Source organism: Genypterus blacodes, unplaced genomic scaffold (genome assembly GCF_046128005.1).
Source record: "Genypterus blacodes isolate CSIRO-AG114 ecotype Tasmania unplaced genomic scaffold, CSIRO-AGI_Gbla_v1 ptg000233l_1, whole genome shotgun sequence".
NCBI classification, from domain to species: Eukaryota; Metazoa; Chordata; class Actinopteri; order Ophidiiformes; family Ophidiidae; genus Genypterus; species Genypterus blacodes.
In genome coordinates this window covers 468,041-492,296 of record NW_027467031.1, presented here as the reverse complement: position 1 = coordinate 492,296, position 24,256 = coordinate 468,041, and the positions used below count along the sequence as shown (strand labels likewise).

At 43.6% G+C, this 24,256-nt stretch overlaps 1 protein-coding gene across 1 annotated transcript; it reads right to left on the bottom strand.

Annotated features, from left to right (window-relative positions):
• Positions 1-712: 712 nt before the first annotated feature.
• On the bottom strand, positions 713-23,084 carry LOC143016515 (low density lipoprotein receptor adapter protein 1). Its single transcript, XM_076170885.1, has 9 exons — positions 23,000-23,084; positions 10,500-10,642; positions 8,855-8,967; positions 5,075-5,189; positions 4,802-4,874; positions 4,264-4,350; positions 3,519-3,640; positions 2,946-2,980; positions 713-924 (listed from the first exon to the last, which is right to left on the bottom strand). The coding sequence occupies exons 1-9, from the start codon at positions 23,082-23,084 to the stop codon at positions 735-737; spliced, it is 963 nt and encodes a 320-aa protein (XP_076027000.1). The 3' UTR covers positions 713-734.
• Between the last annotated feature and the right edge of the window lie 1,172 nt (positions 23,085-24,256).

The window sequence follows — 24,256 nt, the reverse complement described above, 5'->3', positions numbered from 1 at the left end:
TAAAAAAAGTATTATAAAAATCACATAGAATTACGCTTTTTACAAATCGTCTAACCTAAAGCCAAACTAGCATTCACATCTACAATTCTGACCCAGAAACAACCTGCATGAAGCCCTGATTCTATTCACACTGGTCATAATAATACAATATGCATACATAAATTACACAACTCTGACACTGGAAAAATACAGCGTATGGAAATATGTATCTTTGCTCTAATAGTTTTGGCGTCACCATAAATACATAGGTACATACACATACACAGTCCTCACAGCCCCACATCATCACTATCCTCCCCTTATGTACAGGTGCAACTGACTGAACGGAGCGACACAGTGGGTGTAAATAGCATATTTTGGTGGTGTTCAGTTATGTTGGAGAACTATAAGGGCACCGAGTAGATGCCATGCCGGACTTGGTGGTCCGGACAAGGCTCGACAAAACGTTTTCAGAGATTGATTTATTGTAGATTGATGTTTGTTGTATTCCTGTAACAATGATGTGCTTCTGTTCCACCAAGCAGACTGCAAGATTAACACAAACTTTAATGAAGAAGTGTAGCAAATCTTTGTTTTGTAAATCACATTTTACAAAAGGAAACTGTGTGTGACAGCAATTTAAAAGGTTTGAGTAAAAGGAGACTCGGTCCAAGCTTTAGTATTTAACTTTTAGGAGTCAAACTTGGGATAAATATCGTATAAATATCCGTTGGTGTGTTCATATTGGTGTCTTCTCAAGCCACAGAACTCAAACGTGGCCTGATCATCTCTCTGGTTTGTCTTGTTAAGGTGGATCTTAAACACTGTGGTCCAGTTTTTGTGGATTGTGGTGCTGGCCCTTGAAGCCAACAGATGACAGACAGATCCTCCTGGTGGCTCACAGCTGCATGGTCAGGGACCGGCCGGGAGCGGGACTCGAACAATCTAACGGATAAACGGAAGAGGAAGAGGACAGAGGAAGAGAATGACAAAGAAATCTCATCGCAGAGGTCAGAAATCGGAAATTGGTGGCACAGTGCAGTTGTGTCTATTCATCAGAAGGGTTTAATGGGAGTGACAGAAAACGGAGAGAAGAAGAGGAGGGATGAAACGTAAGCGAGGGCAGGAGGGCATGTTTGTCTGAGCGATGGGAGGACAATGAAAACAGGCACAAATCCCACAGCACATAACTCACCCGTCTCCATCTCCTCTGTTTCCATGTTGCTGCATGCCAGGCAGAGGATAGAGGAAATCACAACTGATTCAACATTGAAATCGAAGACGAGTGAAATCATCTAGCATTACTCTCACCTCCCGTGTCCTCAAACGACCGCTTTGCTTCCTGCTTAAATGATCGCCCACACCGGAGACGTCCACAAATCAAACTAGACATCAATTTGAGTATGAAGTATGAAGTATGAGAGCCAGTCTGTGTTTAAGGAGGGCTTATTTTAATTTTTCTAATTATAAAAGAAAGTAAAAACTGAAATTGGATGGAACCCAGCAACCTGAAAGCTGAACCGCAGCGACGCAGTGAATTCTGATTTTATTGACATGGGTTTTGTCTTGATGAACAGCCCCACAATCTCACTACCTGCCCGGAAAATAAGGCAGAGAATTGGCTCATCTGTCCATGCGGAGCTGCCCATCGATCTAAGAGGACATCGACTGCTCTCTCCACACAGGAGAGAGTGTGTGCAGCTCTACAAACACCAAAACCACTACAAAATCCAAATACGTCTTAGGTATATGCGATATCTGTGCTCATCCATCACAAGTCCAGGTTCAAATCCAAATTCAAAATCCTCTTCAACACAGTGTTGCATTTCTGTGTTTCTTCTTCATGATACCCACAGCTGAGGTCTGTATCTTTAAACTCTTGCTGGGAACAAGAGCAACCTGGAGTAACCCTACATATCCCTACACAACCCTAGACAAAACCCCCACCCCTGCATCCTGTTTACCCATATGCTTCGTCCAAAGTCTTTGAAACTCCAACACCACAAATGGTTTGATTAGCCGCGGGCGGGCACAGCTTAATGAGCTGCCACCTCCCTAAGAGGAGGACCTCTTTCCTCCACGGCTGTCCTCCACACACACACACACAAGCTGGACACAGTTCTCTTTCTTTTTTGTGTTACTTGTTGGACTGTGTGACCTACATTCCCTCTCATTTGTTTTACACCACCAAACTGTTTTGCCTGCCGGGTTATGGCAGCGCTATGATATCATACGCAAAAGACCAATCAGCTGGTCTTGTTTTGTCTACTTTACACACATGTATCACACTGCTTGAGGCTTTAATGCTTGACGTTTATGCGATATGGATTAGATCGGATTCCAGTTCTTATTCCACTCTTGTAAAGTTGGTAAAGTTCACCAAACTCCAGAGTACAAGAAGAATTCATCAGGAGTGAAGAAGTCTGTAGAAGCCCACACAGTCCTGAGAATCCTCCCAAGATGTAATGCCACAACATCTGTGTGGGCGTTCCATTGCTACACAGTGACTTAAGTACAGACTTTTTTTCTGGGGAGACAGATGTTCTCATATGGCAAAAAAAAACACTTAAGCGTTTCATGAGTTAAAGTGAAGCACTTTATCAAAGTGCTTTAACAAGTTACTGAGACGGATGTTTACTTTGCAACAATTAGTGCAGAATTGCAGTTGCTACCACTGTAATGCTTCATATTAATCTATAAGACAACAAGGTATTGCAATGTCTAATGTGTTTAGTTTAAACATCCACAATGCAAGAAAAATGAATTACTCTTTCTCTAAAATCATGTTGACCATCCGTTTTTGACCACTAAGGGTGCTGTAGAGCAATATTTAGCTGTTTGATTGTGATGATTTTACGAGGTTGGGAATATAGCCAATATCTTTACGATCTGTAAGGATACACAATGAACTATTACTACTACTGCTACATTCACACCCAGAGCACATTAAAGTATGCATACATTACCTGCAGAACGCATCATCCAGCCCATCCTCTGCATCCTGTGGAGACATAAACAACATGGATCAATACACACATAGATTGCATCCCTACATCCCTGCATCCCTGCTTCCCCCTCCTCTGTGACTTATAGTTTGACCTTGCAAACAAATTCAAATACTGCAAATTAAAACCTCGAAACAAGAACTTCATCAATCAATATGTCAATACACAGATCAATGACCATACGTTCATATGTATGATTTATTTATATTAGAGAATTAGTGGATTTAGATGCTTTGTCATCATTGTTAATTAATCAGATTCTAATTATAAGTGAACATATTTAAATATTCTTTTCATGGTTAATCAGGAGCTAATATTACATTTATGCAATTCAGGGCAAATATGAACTTCACCAAGATCAGTAAAAGAATATACTGCCACCTAGTGTTACAGATGCAAAATGGACAAATGTATCCAATTATCAACTTCCATACTGATGTGATTTGTTCCAAGTTGTTCTGATTAATATTTCACTTCATATCGATTTGTTTCTGTGTCCTTGTGTGATTTCATATTCATACAGAGAAGCAGTACCCAGGAGTCGTGTTTGATGGGTCGCCTGCGGGTGGGGTTGCTCCTGGGCGAGGGCAAGCTGAGCGAGGCAGAGAAGAACGGCCTGCGGTGCTTCTCCTCCATCCCGGCAGGTTTGTGCACCTCTGAGTTGGAAGATGAGGGCAAAAAGTCAGAGGAAGACATGAGGGGAAGAAATGAAAGACACCAAAAGTTAGATATTCAACATTCTCGGGTGCAGAATTTCAATCATTTTCTGCACAGCGGGCATGATTCTTCCTCTGAGTCTTTTAAACTTTCAATCAGAATTTAAAGGGAAGCAGAACAAAACGGAATGGGAAGAATCGGAGTGTGTGGCTGAACACAAACTGAATGGACGATGAAGTCTCATTCTGCAGACCCTTCGCTCTTGAGGAAGGGAAAACTTTTTGACCTATAAATGTCAAAGTTATTGGAAAGCACTTAAAATCCGTCGCACCGCCGCCTGACTAACGAGTTGTGAATAATGAGGTGATTTGGCTGCAGTGTGTGAGGAGTGATTGCCGCCAGCCAAATGCGTGTCCACAAACAAAAAGGTCATTTTAGAACAAAGCGGTCGATTGTGATGACATTTGCTTTGCGAGTTTAATTATCTTCCTCATCCAACCGCCTCCCACAATTACACATTCTGAGCATTTACTACAACATTTCACCACATCTCATCACTGCCAGGGAGCCAGAATGGACTTGCAGAGACACATTGAGAAAGGAGAATAAAAATAGACGTCACCTGCTGGACCACACTGGGCGTCTGTTGGCTCCGGCTGTCTATTGTTTGCTGAGCAGGAACAGCAGGTTCTCGCCTTCTTACTTTTGTCTGGAGACAGAAAGGAGACAGAAATGAGTCCCAATGTCTGAATCTGAACCAGCCTTTTTGCTTTATAACATGTATGTGGAAGATTTGATGAGGCCCATGATCAGTTAGATAACAGAAGACCTTATCGTGAACCATGTCAGAGCATTTAACCTGTTTTTGCCAGCGCCCCCTACTGGTTGTTACTTCCCCAAACCCATTACAACCAATAGAGATGAATTAATTGATAGTAGTAGAAGCCATTATTTAATTAAAAGAGGACAAATGTATCAAAATGAGCAATAAACTGATTCACCAACACTCATAACTTCTTAAATATTTAGCTGGAGTGAAAAAACCTGACTGATTGTGCAGATTAAAAGAGTAAATGATGCATCTTGTGTGTGTTGAGCTCTCCAAAATGGCTAAAATAGTACTAAATAGTAAAACGGTTCAAAAGGAGGAACACACTCACCTTCCTGAGCGACCTCCCACAGATCGAGGGCGACTTTGAAGGCCTGAGCCACCGTTAATGTCACAGCTTGAGCCTGGAGGAGGAAGGAAAGGGGAACAGTTTGATTTCTTCTACTAAGATGATCGAATTCCCATTTTCCTTAGCAGGGATGGGATTAATGAGATTGATGGCATTCATATGTGCGACACTCTGGCTGCCACAAGATGGAGCCACACACCTTCTACATATCCCTGATATTCAAAACTGAACCCATGAGTAGTCTGTGGTACTTACAATCTTCTTCTTCTGGCACAGGTAGGCGTGACACTCCAAGGTTTCGTTGAACTGACTCTGAGACACGTAGGCAAAGACCTTGTCCTGAGTTTTATCAGCTGTGCAGTAGGAGATTCTGGAAGAGAGGAGAGGGAACAAACAAATGTCAATGTACCAACCTGATCAATCTGTCTCATCCAGCTCATTAACAGCACAGTGATGAATGAGCAGCAGCAGGCAGGAAGTGGTTAATAACGCGGGTTTGTTAGGGAAATGTGTTTTTTAATCATAGGACAAGTACACAGATTTCACCGTTTTTCATCAAACGTCAGACATCAAGGTGAGGTTTAATAGGTGTCCGCCGCCGCCGCCGCCGCCGCCGAGCTCTCACTTGGCTTCCCTTTTGCATTATGCATCATGTTGAGTGTGGCTGTCAGGAGCGTTATGCTGATAAAGTCTCTCAGCTGGGTCACTGAGCAGAGAGCAGCAGTGAAATCTGAGCCTGTGACTGAGCTCCTCTATCTATGCATCCATCCGCTTATCCCAGGGTCACGGAGGCGGAGCGGCCCAGATTTCCCTCTCCCTGCCCGAGTTCTCCGGCTCCTCCTGGGGGATTCCGAGACCTTCCCAGGCAAGATGGACTATATACTGTAATCACTCCGGTGTGTTCCAGGTCCAGACCGAGCATGAGTTTTCCTCTGATTCACATTTTCTGTTTTATGTGACCTGAAGGATCTGTCATGGTTGATGAATCAACCACTACAGAAATCAAAGCTAAATTCCAGCCCTGTCAAACACGTTGATGTATCCTGACTCCTATATTGAGCAGGAAAGGGGAAAGTCTCAGATACTAAATTGATCTCCACACTCCCTGTATTGCACTTGAGACCTCAAACTCACCCTTGACTCCATCTAATATCTGGTTTTCAAGAAAATCCAATTGCCTTCAGGTGTTGTGACAGCCATGGCCGGTGGTTTTCAGTCCTTATATAAAAACCAATTTAGACAGAGTCCACCAAACTGTTTGCATGAGCTCACCCAGTCCAGGGGTTGGATATGTTTTCACAGATTCTTAGAAACAGAATTAATCTTGAGTCACCCTGTAAGGTTCAGACCCAAACCATCACGCTTCTTACTTTAAATAGACATGTGTCCCTTTATTCTAAGCAGCCCTCCGAGTCAATTAAGCAAATTGCTGTTTACACGCAACAACGTCTCTATTTTGGACTTGTGCTGTAGCTTTGACTCTTAAATTATGTTCAAACGATACACAGGGTTATAAAGTAGCTCTGGTAATGACTCCTCTCTCAGCTCGGCACATGCTGAGGGTGTTAATGATCACAGAGGGAAGATATTGAATTGGTAATGATGCGTTATTGGGTCCGTTGGGATTGCAGTGCAGATGTGTGCAGAGTGAACGTATACAGCTAGTTGGTGCTGAACTTCAAAAGGGTCCGTGGAAAATTAAGTCATTTATCTAACAGACAACAAGCATGAAATGAGCAGCGTTGACATCTTCCCCTCTGACTGGTTGCTTGCCTGACCCACATACTACAGACCAAGATCCCCAGTGTTTCCCTTCTCCTCTGTGCTGTTAATATTCAAGCCTTAATTGCAGAAAAACGTTTGAGTTGCAGCCGCTGTCCTGTTCAAGTTAGAAAGACAGGTGTGATGTAAGCAAACTACTGTAACTCCTCATTACGGTGTTTGTTTTACAGCACTTTACTGACTGAATATACAATCTGACAGTGGTTTCAGAAGAGGAGGATGTACAGTTTTACAGCTGTGGATCCCAGACAGGAAGAATCCATTCACCCTTTGTAATAAAGTGTGTTTTTCCCAATAAGAGGCGCTGTTTTAATAAGATTCCTACCCTGAAAATCATAAGATGTGCTCAAGACTGTGGTATAAATAAATATGCAAACACTTGCAAAAGTGTCTGGAAATCAGCAGACTCTTGTTTTATTACTGCACATTAATAGGAAATGCAGCTCATTTTCCAGAATAAGTGGATATATTTCCCCTGACATGAAGCTGTTGGGCATCACCAAAATGAACAAATGGGTCAATACACTCAAAAATGAACAGTATATGCTATTGTTGACTGCTAGGCGTGCATTCTTTCAGCATAAACATCATTATAATATGGCATCCATGTGAAGCAAAGCAGATGATCCAGCAGAGCCTCCGTCTCTGGAGCGATACACACAGTGTGAACTTTCCCACACGGCTCACAAAGCAGAGAACCCTCGTGTGTATAATTTAACTGTTGTTCTAGAAAAGCTTTCAGAGAGACATTTTTTATTACTCCCACCAGTGTGACACAGTTTGACAAAATAAACCTGCAGCTTAAAAGAGCAGAAAACAAAGTGTCAACCAGCGCTGACAACAGAAGCTGAGCTGTCAGTCTGCATCGCATCTCCACGGAGCTTTGATCTCCTCAGCAAAGGCATTAACAATGGAGATGTTTAATAATTTACAGAGGAGAAACTCAACGTAACTCAAAGCTCCAAAATCTCAATTTATGCAGTATGAATCATCAGAATATGAATCAGTAACACAGATGGTAGCTAAACGCCCTCATAATGTTGTGAGCACCATGAGGTTAGTACCATTAAAAAGTGTGTTTTCCATTAGTAATCTAAATACACGTTAAAATGCAAACAGAAGATAAGATTGGTAGTGTGTGTTCAGATTCTGATGCAACGAGGAGAAAACAAGCGATCAAAACTGGAAATTAAATAATGCTAACTGATCATTTTAATGTGTTTAAGGCACGCTTACATACACACACACACACACACACACCCACACAGAAACACACCTTTCTTCCCTCCTATGTCAGGCACACATACTACACTGTCTGATTCGATTCATTCCCTTTCACAAGCTACACTTCTCTTCCTCCCCTTTCTTTCACCCCTCGTTTGCTTTCTTGGCCAATAAATGGATCCAGTGCAACACAAGTAAAAAGAGAAGAAGGGAGAAGGGAGGCGGGGGAGAAAGAAGCTGAAAGGCTCTGTGAGGCAGTGGGGGGGGGGGGGATAAATCAATACTCAGTCTGTGGCCCTGTAATCTACCCTCCGATGTTCCATAGCAGCAGCACACAAAGCACGGGGTGCGGTGCGGTGGGGGGGTGGGGGGGGTGTTGAAAGTGGGCAATTCGTTACGGGTATCCCTGCATTTGTTAATGCGTATATGAAAGACTTATGAGACAGGAGAGGAGGAGAGGAGGTGAAGATAAGCAAAGAAGGAGATCAAAAGGTGAGGCGGACACCCCTGTCCCATGGTCTGTTAGTGCTGATAAGGTGGATGAGAAGTGTGAAAGGGGCTATATATATATATATATATAGACACACACACACACACACACACACACACACACACACACACACACACACACATCCGTCGTAATCACACGTCTCTGTAATCGCAGGGCGGCCATGTGAGGTTCAGACGGTTCTATATTCCAGGAGCCGATCCAGAGGGGAGGAGAAGCCGGCACAGCATCTGAGCGATTTGCTACGAGCTGATAAAGGTCAGTGAGCTCTCCCAGCATCCCAGCATCCCCCCGCCCCCCCGCCCTCAACTCACTGGTTTTAGAGCCATGGAACAAGAAAATCAAGCAAAGCACAGTGACCTAGATAGAAACGCATCGTATCTGGGAAGAACGTGTGTTTTGTTGACACTTGTGCAGAATGATCACGGTTTCGCCACTGAGAGATGGGGGGATTACTCGGCCCTGGCTGAGGTATGCGCCCTTGGATGAAAGACGCATCTTCAAGGAAATAAAGTGTTTACCTGTATATGGAGACGTTCTCTATGAGCTCTGCAGTCTCTGTGTCCGTGATGACGATGCCTTTGGGTGACACGGTCAGAGTTACTTTCCTGAACTTCTTCGCACTGGCTCGGGCCTGTTGGCACACACACGCACGCACACACACACACATATTACAATCACAGACAAGAATGATTGCCTCTGGTATGATGTGTTTGACGAGAACAAGACATGAAATCACTTCTGAGAAACATATCTGCAAAACAAAACAGCCCAGAAATTTGTCCTAGAAATGTGTTGAATTTATAATATGTGACAGAACATGAGGGGGGGAGGAGAGCTGGTATGTTTAGCCCAGAATGAGGATTTGAGGTCAGGCTGCCAACCACAGACCTCCCCCCCTGCCACTCGGCTCCATCTGGACCTGGAGGAAATATGGCCTATAAGTGCTGATCTTGTTCTGTGTGTGAGGGCCTGTTGACGACGAGTGCGACCTCCTTATGATTCAATTAGACGGCAAATGAGATGTGTTAAGATTTAAAAAGAATCCCAGATAAGATTCCATCATCCTTATTGTTTTTAAAGTGGATGAAATAGAGGCCGAGAGTGGGAAAAGGGATGAATATGAGGAGGGAAGGAAGGAAGGAGGGAAGGAAGGAGGGGGATCCTCGCTGAAACTAAAATAGGACTTGTCAAGGGCAGCAAGAACGGTGCTGTTGGAGCTTAAATGCCCCGGAGACGCTGACAACGAACAGAACAATCTGCACATCACACACACACACACACACACACACGAACACACATGCAGCACTAAAGGCATGGGGGAACTGACATTATAATGGGGAGAGAGAGAGAGAGAGAGAGAGAGAGAGAGAGAGAGAGAAAGAGAGAGAGAGAGAGAGAGAGAGAGTACAGTAGCTGACTGGCAGCTCATTCACAGGAAGTGTGTTAGCAGACACATTTCTCTGCTGTTACTCGTGTCGTGCCACAAGTCCAAAACCAATCTGTCAGTCTGAGATACGCCAAACGCAGCCCGTCTAGAGGTTTAAGTCCTTCTGTCCGGTTTTATCGCGTCTCGTGAAAATATGTAGCGAATGGAGGGAGAGGAAAAAAAAAATCAGCAAATGTATTCAGTAATCCCATTCGGGTTGATTGGTTTCCAAGGTAACAGACAGAGACAATTTACTTTTTTTTTTTCTGATTCTTAATCCTGTCATTTGGTTTTGGTTCTGTCTATAAGTGAGGTGTGTGTGTGTGTGTGTGTGTGTGTGTGTGTGTGTGTGTGTGTGTGTAGGGGGGTTGGTGATAAGAAAAGGGCTTGGAAATCATGGAACTCTTCACATAACATTGACCAGGATAAGTAGTGTTGTAACTTGATATCAATCTGGAATCATCAGGAAAACAGGAAAGATCTTAATTTGAGTGTCATTCCCCTTTAAGTTGATGAGACTCTCTGCATTGCAGTTTGAGGCGATAATTTCACTCACAGCCATCGGGGAATTCCTATAAAAAGGATCACTGATCAACTGGAGTCTTCACAATGTCACACCTATTTTCACATCTCTAACTAAAGCACTGATCTACTGTAATGTGTTTTTGTGGAGGATATGTGAAGCCATCATTTAAGGAGTCGTGTGTGTGTGTGTATGTGGAAACCAAGGGCCTCACCGTTGTGACGATCCTCCGAATGGCAGCCGAGGCCATGTCCTCTCCTTTAGGCTGCCCCACCAGGGTCATACCCAGATACTTCAGGTTGAACACCATCCCTTCAATCAGAGTCTCCTTGGTGTCCGTCCAGTTCTCTGGCAGCTCTGATTGGACAAGAAATGAGGACATGAGAATCAATAAACGGCTGAGACGACTGAACGAGGCTTTATTCTTCAAAGAACTCCTGCCTGCCAGCTAATGTTTGTGCTTTCGAGCAAACCTTCAACGTCTCAGTTATATTTTCTCTACATAAGCGTGGTTTATATCTTGATTATTGTGCCATTGATCGCTGGTGAGTGTGCTGCATGTGTGTGTGTCACTGCCCTGCATGCTGTAGCTGGGAAACCCAACAGGTAGCATCAAGCTGTCGCCTTGCTGACTAATGAAAGACATGGAGAGAAAATGTGCTCATACAGAGAGCTTAAAATAACTCCCAGCAACACTTGGACACGAGACAGAAGCCTGCAGAGGACCATCAGGAGAGGGGTTGCTTACAAAAGGACGCAACACCGCACAGTGTGATACATTTAACTGGGCCCCTTGTGTTTGAGAGCAAAGGAAACTTGAGCGACGAATCCATAACCGAGCAACTTTGACCCATTTTTATTTTGTTTCTGATCGCCCGAAACACAGACGGAGAGGAGAGAGGGAGACAGACGCGGAGAATCAACAAAGATGGAGCGAGAGGAAGAAAGAGAGGGAGAGAAGGCGAGAGGGAGGGAGAGTGAGAAGAGAGAGAGAGTCCAACAATCTGTGGTGCTATACTGGCACCACACTCTCCTCCTTGGGTTGAGCCATCTGTCACCAGCAGGCCCCATGCAGCTGCTGAGGTGCTGAGCACAGGACGTCCCCCCCACTTACAGCACTTACCACCAACTCTGAATTATTCACTGATCTTCAGTCGCATCGCTGAGGCCTGATCACATGTGATGGGTTAGGTGTGTGATGATTTATTGACTACTCTGTATGAGAAGGATGCGATGAATGGGACAGTGGCGTCCAGCGTTTAAGATTCTCATTTTCTCTAACATACTTCAAGTATTTAATACGAGTATAGATTTTCCGAGTCAACATGCTCACCGCAAGATCAGAGTGTTATTCCATATTGATCCATAAGGGAGGGGTTTCTCACCGCAGGAGATCAGAGCTGAGGTTCTCTACTGCAGGACAACAAAGAGTCTCAGTCTCTTGTGTTAAATAAACCATCAAAAAAGGTGGATGGCCGTTGTCATGGAGAAGCATCCGCTGTGAGAACAGGCACCACGATCAATAAATACACACTGCTGCCTTGTCGGGACATGGCGTCACTCTCTTTCATCCCACAAACTACTCAGAACAATCAATAATCTCTAATAGAAATTAAGTAACGTCCAGGCAATTACTACAACTCCCCCATTACATCTGTCTATGCAATCCTCTTAGAGTATATAGATCCTATCCACTCACTTGAGGCTCACATCACACCACATACTGCACATTGTGTAGCACTACTGTTGCATATATTGTGCACCTGCTCCAATATCTATATGTTTCTACACACAGGTGCAGCTCAATAAAGTAGAATCTGGTCTCTTCCCCATGATTGTGTCTCCTACTGAACCAGACTGAGAGACAATGGAAAGGCTCAGGAAACCTCAGCAGGTGATTTGAGTTAATGAGCTGATTAGAGTGAGACACTGTGAGGATACTAGATGGAACTTTACCACTATATTAACATTTCTGAGAGACTGAGTTTGGGGTTTTCATGAGCTGTAAGAAAGAATCATCAACATTAAAACAAATAAAGGCTTGAAATATTCTAATTTATTGAGCTGCACCTGTATTACAACAATGCACAGTCAATTTAATGATTCTTAACCATCTTACCAATATATAACTTCACGCAAAGCAGCTTTAAGAGGCTTTTGGCACATGTTCCATAGACATGTTCTACATTCTACATTCTACAGGTCGACTATGGACCTGGTAGGTAAATGCCAAATACCACCAAAAATCACATTGGCATCAATCATAACCATCCACAAATCTGCTCAACTCAAAACAGCTTATTCTATAAAATACCAGAGATATGTCAACAGAATCACCAATCAGAGAGTTGGATTGCCTCTGTGGTAAAGGTGTGAAATACATTCTGGACATTACTGCAGGCTTCCTAATGCAAATATAACTGTTACTTTATGACACAAGAAGCATAAAAGCACACTGAGGGGTCAATATAGATGAGATCTTGAATGGATCTACATATAAAATTCTAACGGAATATCACAGCAGGACATTACCTAACTGCCAGTGTGTCCAGACTGTATCTTCAATCGGCCTCACATATGAATTATTAAAGAGCTTCATGCTGATGCTGCAGGGTTTCCAACATATTCTTCCCCTAAAAGAGAAACACCTAAATATTTAATATATCCTCTGTGTCTGTGTGTGTGTGTTTGTATGTGTGTGTATGTGTGTTTGTGTGTGTGGGGGGGGGAGACTACAGAGACTGACAAGAGTGACAGGAGCAAGTGAAGGGAAACTAATTGGATTTTAAAGTAATGTAAAGAAAAAAAAACAAAGCGCTCCCAAAAAATTAGATTTTCAGTAGGCCAGCGTATTTTTAAGTATTACTCACATGAGCGCGTGCATGCGTGTGTGTGCGCATGTGCGAGTGTTTCAAGGTGATCCAATTTGAAAGAGCTTGAAAGGAGATTAAGGGAAGGGGGAGGCGGCGGCGGCGGCGGCGGCGGCGGCGGTGGTTGACACTTGCATCTTTATTAAACGGATGCCTGGCAACACTTTCACACCCAGGCCCCCCACATCCCCTCAAATAGAGAGAGAGAGAGGACGCAAACTGAAAGAATCAATGCATCACAATGAAGGTGCCGAGTAGTTTGATGTCATTTTTCGATTTTTTCCCACACTGGACCTGAAGGGTAATCACATTAAGTCACCAAACGGCCGATACGAGACTTTCCTCTATATTTCACGCAAAACTCGACAAGCAAGTGGAAGTGTTGTGGCGGTCTGATGGCCTCTGTGAGCTCTGCAGGCCCTGGGCTCACCAGCTGGCTCTGTGAGACGCACACGCAGTCATTTAATTTGCACTCAACAGTCAGTATCATACCCTTGTGAGTGGCGCTCTGGCTGAACACCTTCACTGCGGATTAATTAATAACACAAACACGAGCACGCAGACACAAACAGGCATGACGGGGGCTCACGCATAAATACACATGGACTTGGTTAATTGCAGGGACTGAATTATCCCATTATCCCAGTACAAACACAGCATTTGGATATCGTTCGATGGCTTCAATCGACTGTACGGACGACTGTAATCTCCCTCTGCTTTACCGTTTTACTTTATCGGGTTGAACTTTGAATCTAGGGCACCCACCACCTTGGTAGGGAAAATAGGGCGCTCACTCTGGGAAGATGGTGAGCCGGGATAGTGGATCAGCGAAGGGAACTGGCTTTCCGATTTCTGCCTGGAGGGGGAATCCGAGTAGAGCTCCCAAAGTCCCTCCTTTCAAGAATCTCACATTTAGTTTTCTGAATTCTCTCTCTCTCTCTCTCTCTCTCTCTCTCTCTCTTTCTCTCTCTCTCTCTCACTCTCTCTCTCCCTCTATCTAGCTATCTATCTATGTTACTAAGCAACCACAGGCTCCATCCATAACAACCCAGCAGCAGCAGGGGTGGAGGGTATCGGGGGGGCGTCCAAATGACATTACTGAACACCTTGGCTAAGCATCAAAACAACTGTGTAAGCAACATCAAGTGGTGCGAACGCTGGAAAATGAATATGAGAGCAGTGAAAACACACACACACAAACACACACACACCTTTGGGATGACATAAAGCAAAAGTACAGCACGTAACCTCACAACATGTTATTTGCAAATGTCATCTCAACTTTTATTTTTCTCACACCGACATGCCGAACGCGTCAAGCTTCAGGAAAATGTTCAAAGAAATTCAGCAGTGAGTTCCTATAATAGACTCTGTATTCCAGTGTTGTGTTTGTTACGCCGCTTCTATCAAACTCATACAAATATGCCTCAATATGCTCAGGAAATACAAGGAATGTTGGTTCATAAGGATAGTGTGTTTGGTAAATGCTCTAGTTACAATCAAAAGTTGTGTATTTATGAGTTAAAAGCAGTCCAGTTTTTGTATTGATGAGTAACAGAGTCTTACATTTCCCTCAGAGACCTTTGAGTGAATGAACGCTGTCTTGGATCTTTCAACATAAACCTCAAATGGCGCAAAACACACATTAATTGCTTTCATCTATCTGCAGTTAATCGTAATCAGAGTGTGTGTGTCTTATCTGCACTGTTATCTGTTATTCTTCCATCTGCTTCAGACTGCTGCTGCTGCAAACCTCAAGTCTGCCAAGAAACGGACAGATTTGTATTCAGAGAGCAGAAACAGCAGAATCTGAGGAGGGAAAGGTGTCAAACATGACACGGCACCAACAACTGACTGCAGTTGCTTATATATACGTGGAAAGAATACATTAGGGCAACATACAGATCATTTATGGCTATATTACACTACATTTAATGATATTTATGTTTGTTTCAGGCTCTTAATATTATCATTTTTTGTATTACAGTCACCACTCAGTCCATACATGTCTGAAAGCAGGATAAAATAAAAATGGGATAACTGAATGAAAGTAGTTCCTGCTGTATAATGCGCTGAATGCTAATTGCCTTTTGCTGCAGTCAATATGCAAAACAGAGGCCCTGACCCTCCCATCAGGAGCCGTCTTCCTAAGGCCCCCCGTGCGTGAATCATTAATTAGACTACTGGATCAAACCAACATTCTCACATATGCCGTTTTAAAAACCCCTCCTATCTATTGGGCTCCTCCACGTTGCAGGTTCTGTTCCCTGAAGTGTCCACAGAGTGAAACAGGATCAGCGCGGAGGGCGTTTCATTACTGACAGACTCATTTTGTTCCTGTTCGTCCCCCCCGCTTGTTCTGGATTTCTAGCTGACACTGGGAAAAAAATTGTGCTTATGTTTGATCTGTGGACACACGCTGACAGTTGGTGTGCAGCTGGTATGATGCAGTGCAGGAGATCTGTGTGAACGCTGCACACACGGGCGCGATAAAGCAATGAAAGCAATAAAAAAGGAAAGTTAGAGTATGTAGAAATGAGCACAATAACCAAAAGTACAATTAAGTCAAGTCCTACTCCAGATTGTCCATAAAGGAATTCCCCTAGAAGGCTCAAGCAAAATACTGCTGAAGTGTATCTTCATCTTCTTCTTGAGGTGTAAAACCGGTGACCTCAATGAAGAGAATTTATAATTTCCTGCTCACTCAGTGTGTCAGTATTTAGATATTCTAATGAAAGAGCAGCAGACAAAAGCTCCTCTGTGCAACTCACAAAGGAACCATTTTGTGCCTCTCAGCATCTTCAGCACCTTATCTGATCAAACCTTATGCGGGCAGATTCTTTTTTATTTTAATGCGTCGCACATTAAAGCGGCCTTTTTGCTTTCCTTTACGGGCCTGAGGAATCTGCTGAAAGTACACAGACAAACGGCTGCGTCGCTCCTAATGACTCTTTTATTTGATGGTAGACCCAGATGACGACGTTTGGAGCCCAAATTGTCTTGATGGAGTCCCGAGGGGAGACTGAAACACCTGCTGGAAATGCTGAGCGTGGTGTGTTGTTGTTGTAGTTGTTGTTGTTGTTGTTGTATACATCAAAGCACCAACGTTAATTGTCGGTGATCATCAGAGGCGGCTGACTAATACGTAGAAACAGCACTAGCTTAACAATGAACACGAGGGGCATTTGAGACAAAACTGATAAAACTGTGCCAAAACATTATCACATAACCTATGCACACACACAAGCACACACACTTCCATATTGCAGGAAATCTCTCCTTGTGGCTATTTATTCATAAAGCATAATTGCTGTGCAGCGTGGAAGGATTGTTTTCATTAGCAATGCAAACAGTGAAGGTTTTGATCTTCTTCCTCCCCCCCCGGACGTCTTCATCAACCATAAATAGCCTCCAACACAACTTATATTTGATTCTCCTCTCCTTTGAAGAGTAAACATGAGTGGAGTGAAAACCTTGAAGAAATCATCCAGGTTTCTATTTTCCCGTTGGAGGAAACAAACTCTTGGCTTCAGCACTCATTTGCTTTCTAATCCATTATCACTCCGGAGCAAGTAAGTCACTTCCAGGAGCCGCTGATCTCATTTGAGACAGTGGATCTTGCGTGGGCCCTTTAATAGATGAGGGCCCCACGTGGGATTTACCCTCTAATGCGGTGGAGCACTTTAGACCCTTCAAACCGGCTGATGGATGCTGCTCTGACACAGCCGGATGCTTCAGCTGCTCCGGCTGCTGGTCTCTTGATGGATTGGGACAATAGCGGGGTAATCGCTATGAGTGCGATAGCGCCATCCTGTAGTGTTTGGGAACGGCTGAGAAAACTGTATAAGACCTGCATCCCGTAAACATTCATGTCTAATTTTGTCTTTACTTGATTTCCAGAGTGGGGAGCGAATGGTCCTGAAGCTGTAAGTCACCTTGGAGACGCCGCAGAGACGATAAACAAGATCTAAGAGCGCTTCGAATAGAAGTAGAATAGAAGATGCTTTTGTTCTTAAAGGTTCATTCGTGTTTTTTATAACTTTTCCTCATTTTGTGATGTAAACCAAACTACATGAGGGAACAAAGAGAACCAACATACAGCAGCAATATCCTGATACTTTCCTCTTAGATCACTATCAGCAGGCGTCATGGTTGAAAGTTAATTCTATTATCTCTGCCTGTTTCATCATCATCATCATCATCATCATCATCATCATCATCATCATCATCATCAGCCGTTTAATTGGCTTGACAACCAAGACATCAGTGTGACTTGTATTATGCGAGCGGTTCAGTATTCCCCAGGCCTCTTTACAGCTTTGATTGAGAGTTTCCAGGCTCTCCATATTCACTTTGGGAGTAGAAGGTTTATTTTTAGTGTGAATGAAGACGGAACACACAGACGGGACGCAGCCTGCCAGCAGCTTTAACTCACACACACTGCAGCAGCTCTTCATTCACGTCTTTGTCTCCGATGTAAGGACTTCAGTGTACACACCTGACAGGAAGACAGCGAGTGAGTGAGTGTGTGTGTGTGTGGCTGAAATGAAGCCTGTCTCTCTCTGCTTCCTCGCATTGCATAATTCACCTCACGTCAGGCGTGGGAGTCTGCCGGGTGTTAAAACGCTCCGGAGAGACGGACTGCGTCTGAATACGAGACGGAGAATCTAAGAGCAGATGGACTTAAAGTCAACATTGTCAATAATCAATCACAAAGATTGAACCGATAATCAATTACATCACACATATTTGACATCAGGTGGGCCTCATCATCCTCATCCTCCTCATCCTCCTCACTTTGCTTTCTCAGTGTTGTTCTCAGTCATTTTGTTCCACTCTGAATCTTGTTTCAGTCAGATTTTGTTCCAGTATTATGATGTCTGTTTGTTTGTTATGCTGTAATGCTAATGAACCGGCAGAATCTTTGTTTGGATGCTACGGTTGAAGGAGCTTTAACAATCTGCTCCGTGTTTCATACCGCACTGTAACAATTTCATCACTCCCCCCTACACATCATCATCATCATCATCATCACCATCGTTATCTCAATTTAGGCAGATGTCTAACTGGAACGGGCGAAAGGACAAAACAAAAGAAGCCTGACCTTTCTTTTAAAAATGAAGGTCGGGGTGATTTGTGGTCGTAATCCCGCCTCCCTGGGCGCTGACGTGTTCATTTCCAGACATCAGGACAGTTCTGACATTTGTATCACTGTTAGGAATTGATTGTGCCGCCCAGATCTGCACCCGAACGAGCCGACAGCATCGTGATTAAAGGTGCTGGCGTTCACTCTGGCCTCTCTTGTGTTATTAAGCAGCGTGACAGTGACAAATTCAGGACTAACTAACCTATAAAGCCTTTAAATGACACACACGTGGGTCTGCGCTCTGGTTTACCACACTAACTGTGAGCTTTGTGTAAATGCGACCCGTATATACAGGCGGTCGCTCGCCATAACACACAATCTCAGAGGCCTAGCAAGGAAAATCAATAGAGCAGAATATGATGTGCAGCAGTTTTTAATAACATGAGGAGAGGGTTTAAAAATCAATGTGTGCCGGGTGCAATATGGAAGAAAATACATTTACTGCCTCAACCTGGTAAAGGAAGATGTATGTGACAGAGTGAGAGGAAGTAAACAACAGCATCGGGGGGGAAACAATGTATTCATTATGTTGGGAGAACATTTCCAGGTGAGGCGGTAACACAATTAAAGGCTCCCAATCGTACAAGATTAGATCGTGTATCTGCTGCACATCTGTTGGCAAAACTCGGGAAATGTTTTACAGAATAAGGAGGGAATTCTGCGGGAGAAACCAAGGAGGATGAATGAAAGTGAATCTGCCGTCTCGCTGGCACAGATGGGACTTTGTGGCCTAAAAACAAACGTGACAGACGAGAGAGAGAGAGAGATTTTTCCAAAGCTTAAACAAACTGCACAACTTCACATGAAACTCAGTGTTGCTTCTTCCTGCATCCTTCTCCGCTGCGATGGCCGTGAACTGTGCACAATTTCAGCCCCATTATTTTTAATTGGGGGCACGACCATCGCACGCAATCATACTTTAAAGACACGCCGCGCCATTACGCTATATAAATCTGCGTTTGCTCCACTTCCCCTCTTGAGGAATGTTGCATAAATTACCTCGTTCCTTCACGGCCGTCACTTTAGATTTGAACGCTGGACACTTTCGCCTCACACGTAATCGCCATCAGCTCCGGCTAATGATCTTACATTTCATCACCCCTTCAATCAACCGCACATAAAGCAGCGCTTGATGGACACTTCAATTCTGCATCACAACACAAATGTCCAAATAATGCGTCTGTCCCCACCGATCAAGAACTCATCACACTCCAATCACCACAACTCAATGGAATCTATGGCACATTCATCTCTACACACCCTTCATCCTCCTCTTCCCTCCATCCCCCATCTCTATCACTCTCTCTCCCTCTCTCTGGACTCTACCCCACTCACAGGTTCCTCACTCTTAACGAACTGTCGAGGGGATAATTGCAGCTGGAGGGGCCGCGCTCGCCGACACGGCTGCCTCCCTGAGCCGTCACTCAGTCGAGCCGAGGCTTTAATGGAGCCGCCGGCTGCATCCGTCTGCCTGAACTCCCGTCCAGTACGACCTAATGGTTCTACAGGCGACTCACTTCAGCCATAAACACTTCTGACCTATTACTCAAGGTGAAAGTTCAGATTTGTTTTACTGGTTTTCAAACTGATTTGATTTCACATAAAGCTTCCTTTATCTCGTAATTCTTCTTCTACGAGATCAATGTGGTCACTAACGGGCATCTGATGAGTGATCTTGCTTTTCGCCTGAATTTCTGGGAAATCTTAATCATACTCAACCAAGAAATCACAGAATTATGCAGCACAACAGTCACAACTACAGCATGAAAAGAATACATAAACAAATACAGCATTGACCTAAAGTCTCAAGACGCTTCAGTCTCTGATGCAGACAGGCGAGCTCGGGTTGTTATTGCTCGTGTTTGACGAGATCCACAGGGAGGGGTTTGTACTCCGGGCACACGCCGTGTCTTTCTCCGTCCTGCCAGAAGCTTTGACCTCAAACAGACGACGGCAGACGACCACAGAGGGCCGACGGGGGAGTGCGCTGCATTTTTAAAATTCTTTGTTTGTTTTCTAACTAGAATGAACCCCGATCTAACGTTTGCACTGTGAGCTGGAGTCGCACATACTGATTCTCTCTGAAGGATCTGTATGCGGAGGAGAGATCATCAGAACGCAACAACCATGCTGATGCTTTAGTACTTTAGAGCTAATTGAGCATTTCATTCATGTTTTCACTCCATTTATCCTCCAGGCAGCATGAATACAACATTCATTACATTCATTTTAGATCTCTTGGTGGACAAATAGATCACAGGTCAAACCAATCAAATATTGATTGGTTTGAAACCTCAGCAGGTGATTTGAGTTAATGAGCTGATTAGAGTGAGACACTGTGAGGATACTAGATGGAACTTTATCACTATATTAACATTTCTGAGAGACTGAGTTTGGGGTTTTCATGAGCTGTAAGCCAGAATCATCAACAGTAAAACAAATAAAGGTTTGAAATGTTTCTCTTTGTGTGTAATGAATCTATAAAATATGAGAGTTTACCTTTTTGAATTTAAAATATGGAAATAAATGAATTTTTCCACGATATTCTAATTCATTGAGCTTCACCTGTCTATCTTCTGTCTGCACTCATCCTGGAAACACCTGTGACACCGATTGACGCGGCACTGATGTACGTTTCCACTTCCTCTTTTCCCCCGCGACTCAAATGATGCCGACGCAGCTCTGGGGTATTGAACATGTTATGATTTTTCCCCGGCCAAAGCGCAGTTTTGAATAATTCAGCGAGGTGCTCAGTGTAGAATGTGCTGTCGGTTGAGTGTCTGAATAATTTGCCTGTATGTCAAAACGGTGCTGCCTGAGCTGTTGAGCAAAGTCAGCTGAGCCACTCTCACATTTCGGTCGTCACCAGTCAGTAACACAATGTCACCTCACCTCATAGTGTAAAGAAGTCATTTGGAGCTGTTTGTTGAAGGTAAACATGCCTCTTCCTAACTCACAATTGAGCCATGTCATAAATTTGACTGCGTGTGAAAATGAAACCAAGCAACAACCAACATTATTTCTTATTATCCTGCTTGGATGTCTCAAATCAGATTAAAGTGCCGTAAAATTTTACTTCCATCTGCAGTTAGTGTGTAATATCCTCCACTCACCCATAATTCATCTCTTCCCCCCCTCAAACTTTAAATTACACCTAATGTGTTTGAATCTTTGGCAGGCAGCGGTAAAAATGCCCTTATTTGCATGCCGACAGCCAGCTTTGATACACTGCCACATGTTGGCACGGAGCTGTTGTCCTTTATCCAAATCGCCTGCAAAGTAGCTTCTGGACATTAGCAGTCACCGCGTCGGTCTGACAGCTGTGTTCACATTTTCCACCCTGATTCCTTCGGTGTCTTACAGAAGTAAACTGATTCTGTCACAAATACGATCCTGCTTTTCTTCCTTTTCTAATAACAACAAGAGAAGAAAAGAAGAAGGAACAATGGAACACAGACGAGGTCTTTCAAGATGACACAGTGATTCACTTGTCAGCATTTGTCCTCATAAAGTGTCATGGTGGATGATGAAGAATATGGTGATGTTGGTATTGTTTGAGAAGTAAACAACTCTAATCCAGTGCAGCAAAGACACAGCAGAGTTTATCTAGAAAACACTGGGATGCTTTGTTATAGTTTTGCATCTTTATGTAAGCATGTATGGCTGTGAGAAGCACACCCACACACACACACACACATACACACACGGCTGTGTACCTGCAGGGAACGACGACTCACAACAACACTTGACACATCAGGGAGACAGAAGGAGCTGCAGGGAGCGAAGCAGCCGCGCTCAGTCAGTCAGCCGCCGTGTCACGGGGGTTTGTGTGTTCTGACCCCTCACACACAGCTCACACACAACCTCCCCAAGGTTCAACTAACAAATCGTAAGAATTGCTGGATATTTGTGTGAGAATCTACCCATCTTCCTCTCTATACTTGACTTCTGTGGAATAGAAAAGCCGAAGACGCCAGTATGTGATAATAATCCTATAGAGAAATCATTGATTAGGTGTTTTCCTCAGGGTGATCAATTCTGATAATATGGTGATTAAACTTCAAACCATCTCAAAAGGTTTGAATCAGGCACAACAACGACATCGTCACCATAGATTCCAATTGTTTAGATTCCCTACAGCAATTTAGAGAGTCATCTGGGTCACGTACCACAGTTGGTACATTACATTAAGATCATTTGGCAGACGCTTTTATCCAAAGCGACTTACATTACATTACCACCCTTCGCAGAGGGGGGAGCACTTGAGGGTTCGGTGCCTTGCTCCGGGGCACCTCGGCAGGGGCTCGAACCGGCGACTCTCCGCTTCCCAAGCAGAAGCACTACCCACTGAGCCACTGCCTCCCTGGTACACGTGCCACAGTTTGAGAACCCTCGCTGTAAACTGCCTCTCCACAGATTCTTTCCAGTTTCTATTCAATCAGATCACTCAAGATGGCATTAAAGCACAAACTGGACCTGGTTTACTGGTTAACATGGTTTGTGGTCCACAGTGCGGATCTCCATCAAACAAAAGCTTCTCCAGTAACACTCCAGTCCAGAGTCCATTAACCAACTACAAACACCTACAGGGAGCGATCGCAGGCAGATATACCGCTCTGCCTTTGGCACATCCCAGGGATCGTCACAGACATCGCCATCAATTACAAAGCCCTGACACACACACACTCACACACTCACTTTCGTGCTTGGAAGTTCCCCATGTGTGCCGCGGAACTCCTGGGCTCTTGATAATCGCTCTTCCGGCGGATTTCAGGGCGTCCATCCCGAGGTGTGTGTTTGTGTGTGTATGTGTGTGTGCGCGCGCTCTCCGCAGGTGGACTCCGGTCTGGATGCGCCGCACAGCACAGCAGGATGACGCGCTGAACAAATCCACACAAATAAATGAAGGAATCCCTGTAATATCCGTTATCTTATATCCTCGATCCTTCCACACACACACGGAGAGCCTGAACGTGTGATCAGCTGAGGGCAAACACACGCGCACACTCCACTCTCACACTCACACACACCCACTGCACCGGAGCCAAAGTTAAGGGCGTGTCCTTCTAACCTTGGTAACCGAGGAAGCCTCTTCTTCTGATGAAGAGTCATTACGCTTCTACTGAGAGTTGGACTTTATGATGATTCCCTCAATCGATTATCAAAGTAGCATAGTGACCTTTTGAAACAATTATATGATCACTGGGGAGGATTTGGAGTCATGAAAGAATAAACTTAAGCACTTAATAGAGGAGATAATAAACATGTTTTGACCCACAGACATAGTTTTTGCCCATGTTTTTCTAGCCTTTAGTCTACAGTTGATCATTGTCAAATAAAGGAACGGTGGTTTTACAGCATTTGCCCAAGTTCCTAATCAGACATTACAGACGCCAAATATCAAATTCACAGATTCATAATCAATATCAAACTTGATAATGTAGGTCGAATTTTTGTTCTGGTAGTTGGTTTTCCTTGACCAGCAAGTTCATTTTCCCATTTGGGTAACATATTACATACGACCTTAGTATTATTACAACATTTTTAGCAACACATAACCAACAAATACAAAACAGCAAGTTGGCGCCATCTAGTGTTTATATTTGGTTACTACACTCAATCAACCAACATCAGTCAATGTGCTGTATAAAATGATAATAATGATGATGATAGTAATAAGATGATGATTTTTGTGAATTCTATGTGGTATTTTTAATAATAATAATAATAATAATAATTATAATAATATTATAATAATTATAATAATACAATAATACAATAATACAATAACAATAAAGAGTATGATGATGATAATAATCATAATAATCATAATATTAATAATTAACACTTATAATGATGATGGGAAGAATCAGAATCGTAATAATGGATTTGGTATCTTTGTACTAAATGAAGTAAATAACTTGCACTCAGTTTTTTCCGTCATGGTGAAATCTT

What these genes read in the sequence shown, in the direction of transcription:
- LOC143016515 (XM_076170885.1), bottom strand. Translation starts at nt 23,084, where the DNA reads ATGGACGCCCTGAAATCCGCCGGAAGAGCGATTATCAAGAGCCCAGGA. An exon ending in TTCGGAGGATCGTCACAACG is followed by an intron (nt 8,968 to 10,499) that starts GTGAGGCCCTTG and finishes GTGTGCCAACAG; the next exon opens with GCCCGAGCCAGTGCGAAGAA. An exon ending in CCATCAAACACGACTCCTGG is followed by an intron (nt 2,981 to 3,518) that starts GTACTGCTTCTC and finishes ATGTCTCCACAG; the next exon opens with GATGCAGAGGATGGGCTGGA.